A 2,612-nucleotide genomic window follows, 5' to 3' on the forward strand; every position below is an offset into this window, starting at 1 on the left:
TATTAAAAGCTCTGTTCTCGTTATACTTGAGAAGAAAATGCCAATACATAGAAACATTTTGTTACAACTTGAAGAACCAAACCATGGTGTTGTGAAAGCTGTAAGAGCCCTTAAGAGAAAATGGTCTTGCTTAATTGGAAATCCTAGAAGAACCTACCTAAAATCTACTATTATATATATACCAACATCTTACATAAATTTTGGATGATCAAGGATACTCTTGTATGTACATAGATACGGTTATGATTCAGTAGGTTAGTTCTTTTCAATCTCCCATACTCATCCTAGCTAACAGTTAAGCCACCACTACGTAGGTAGGTACGTTAAATACCACCTTGTTTTTAACACAGCTAGACAAACTATAAAGAAACCTGGACCATATATTCAAGGGGTAATTAAAAGATACAACTTGGCCATGATTTCTACATATATTTCAGAATTTTTCAACCAAACACTTATTTGTACTTTCTCAAGTAATTAGCATGAGAGAGGCTCCACCTTCTTCCTCTTGAGGAATTTGGAAGGGTTCTGATCCGGTGGGTGCATGAATTTGCAGTTTGGACAAGTAGGGGATGACTTGCACAGCATTATCAACATGTGACACCTCATACAAACCGTTGCAATCATCTCCTTCTGATCTCCGTCTGATGAGAGCCACGATGGAGGTCGACTTAAAGCACCTGAATCATCCATTTTATCACACTTGCTTGATTCAATCAGCAGATCATGCTCACCAAAAGTGCCCCTGGTCGAACCACAGTTCTTCTCATTTATGTCATAGCTTTCTTCTTTTTTCTTCAGTGACAGCTCCAGGTCCAGGCTCATTTGACCAAGTGATGATGCTTTAGGATCAGAGTTTCTCTCCAAATCTGGTGTCTTCATCATACCCATCCCTGCGTTGTTCAAGTGTATCTGCCCTGACTGCATCACAATACTTCAGATTAACTCGTTTCAACCAAAATAAGTAGACAAAGCTCTAGAAAGCTTTGTAACAAGCATTAGATAACGATATCCTTAAACATAAATTTAAAAGCTTGATCAAGATGTTTGTGTGCAGATTCATCAGTAGAAATTAATCTTCAGAAGAAACACCCCAGTAGAAAGCTTTGTATAAAGTTTAACACACACACACACACATATATAATATCAATATTTATGTATATAGTATACCTGAATAGTGAGGTATTGTCGCAATTTATGCGAAGGTAATGGTGTCTCGAGGTGAAGCTCTATACCAAAGATGGATTTTCGTTTCTCTGCATCAGTTGGGTGAATCTTGAAGAATTCTTCAGTGAGGGTCTCTTCTTGGCACTTTCTCTTTCTTGGTGGAGATTCAAATTCTGCAGGAACTTCTGTTATGGGGGTCTCAGACAACGCTTTGTGAAAGGAGACCATAGTAACTTGAATAATGAAGAGTGAGCGAAATGTGTAAGGGGTTGAGGTGGTTATATAGTAGGTGGCAGAACTTAAAGGTAGAAGTGTCAAAATTGGTGGTCTTTACCTATGTACGTGCGAACTGTGACATGCTTTCCAAGTTGGCTAACCTTTCATAGTACACAGTTTCACAACTTAAGTAACAAGTTATTTATTATAGATCAAAACTCTACGAGTTCGGTTTTACTACTATACCTCATTCTTGCGTAGCAAAAATAGGTTCATGCACTTTCCTGCTTCCAAAGTACCCTTGTGAAGACTTGGGCTCAAGATCATATAATAAATGAATCTTCATTTCACCTTTAAAGAACCCTGACACGTAACTCCACGCCTATTATATTTAAAACTTAATTTCATCATATTAGCACTTCTCAAGCTTTAACCAATTCTTACTTAGTCAAAAGCAAAATATCCATCAATGCATTAAAGCTACACTTTAATACTCCTCTTCCATGTATTAAAAATAATTTAACTATTCATTTAATATTTTTAATTTCATGCTACAAAGAAGTATATTTTATAAAGAATACCGTGTCATACACTTAATGGAAATTATTTCTAGGATTAAAGATAAAATATTTTTGAAATAATAACGTTAAGTTAAGATTTGAAGCTAAGAAAAATAATGATATTTTTTACCACCTAATCAATATCTATCATTTTTTTTTTCTTTTTCTTTCCTTTTACCATTTCATATTTACCAAAAACGCTTTCTTCCCAAGTATTATTCAGCATTTTGGATATCTGAGTATAATTATTTTATGTGATACATTATGGTTTTCAACAGAGTAGTGATAAACATTATTTATCCTGATTTTCAATAATGACAAAAAAATAATTGATTCTTGAATTAAAAAAGTCAAGTAGTAATGAATGGCTTTTACAAAACTGTGACTATTTTTAGTATAAGTTGTAGAAGAAGAAAATAAAAAGAGAAAGTAATTAATCGGATCGTAATTGAATTGAATTGAAATAAATAAAATTTGGTCGTGTATGATATGACTGGCTATAAATTAATTTGGTACTTATGATTATGAAAGTCGGTGGGAAAGGAGAAGGAGGATATGTATGGCACGGGTCATTAATGTTGGGAGTCTATACAGTTGAAGGAAAGGTCTCAGATCACAATGCTTCTTTAATGTCGATAATAACTCCAACTTCCCCAATTAGTTCATTAT

The 2,612-nt window shown here is 34.3% G+C and overlaps 1 protein-coding gene across 1 annotated transcript; it reads right to left on the bottom strand.

Moving 5' to 3' along the window:
• Window positions 1-1,477, bottom strand: LOC106764190. The gene is made up of 2 exons (XM_014648430.2): window positions 1,171-1,477; window positions 1-921 (listed from the first exon to the last, which is right to left on the bottom strand). The coding sequence occupies exons 1-2, from the start codon at window positions 1,393-1,395 to the stop codon at window positions 478-480; spliced, it is 669 nt and encodes a 222-aa protein (XP_014503916.1). The 5' UTR covers window positions 1,396-1,477; the 3' UTR covers window positions 1-477.
• Window positions 1,478-2,612: the final 1,135 nt, after the last annotated feature.

Source organism: Vigna radiata, chromosome 6 (assembly GCF_000741045.1).
Source record: "Vigna radiata var. radiata cultivar VC1973A chromosome 6, Vradiata_ver6, whole genome shotgun sequence".
In the NCBI taxonomy this organism is placed as follows: domain Eukaryota; kingdom Viridiplantae; phylum Streptophyta; class Magnoliopsida; order Fabales; family Fabaceae; genus Vigna; species Vigna radiata.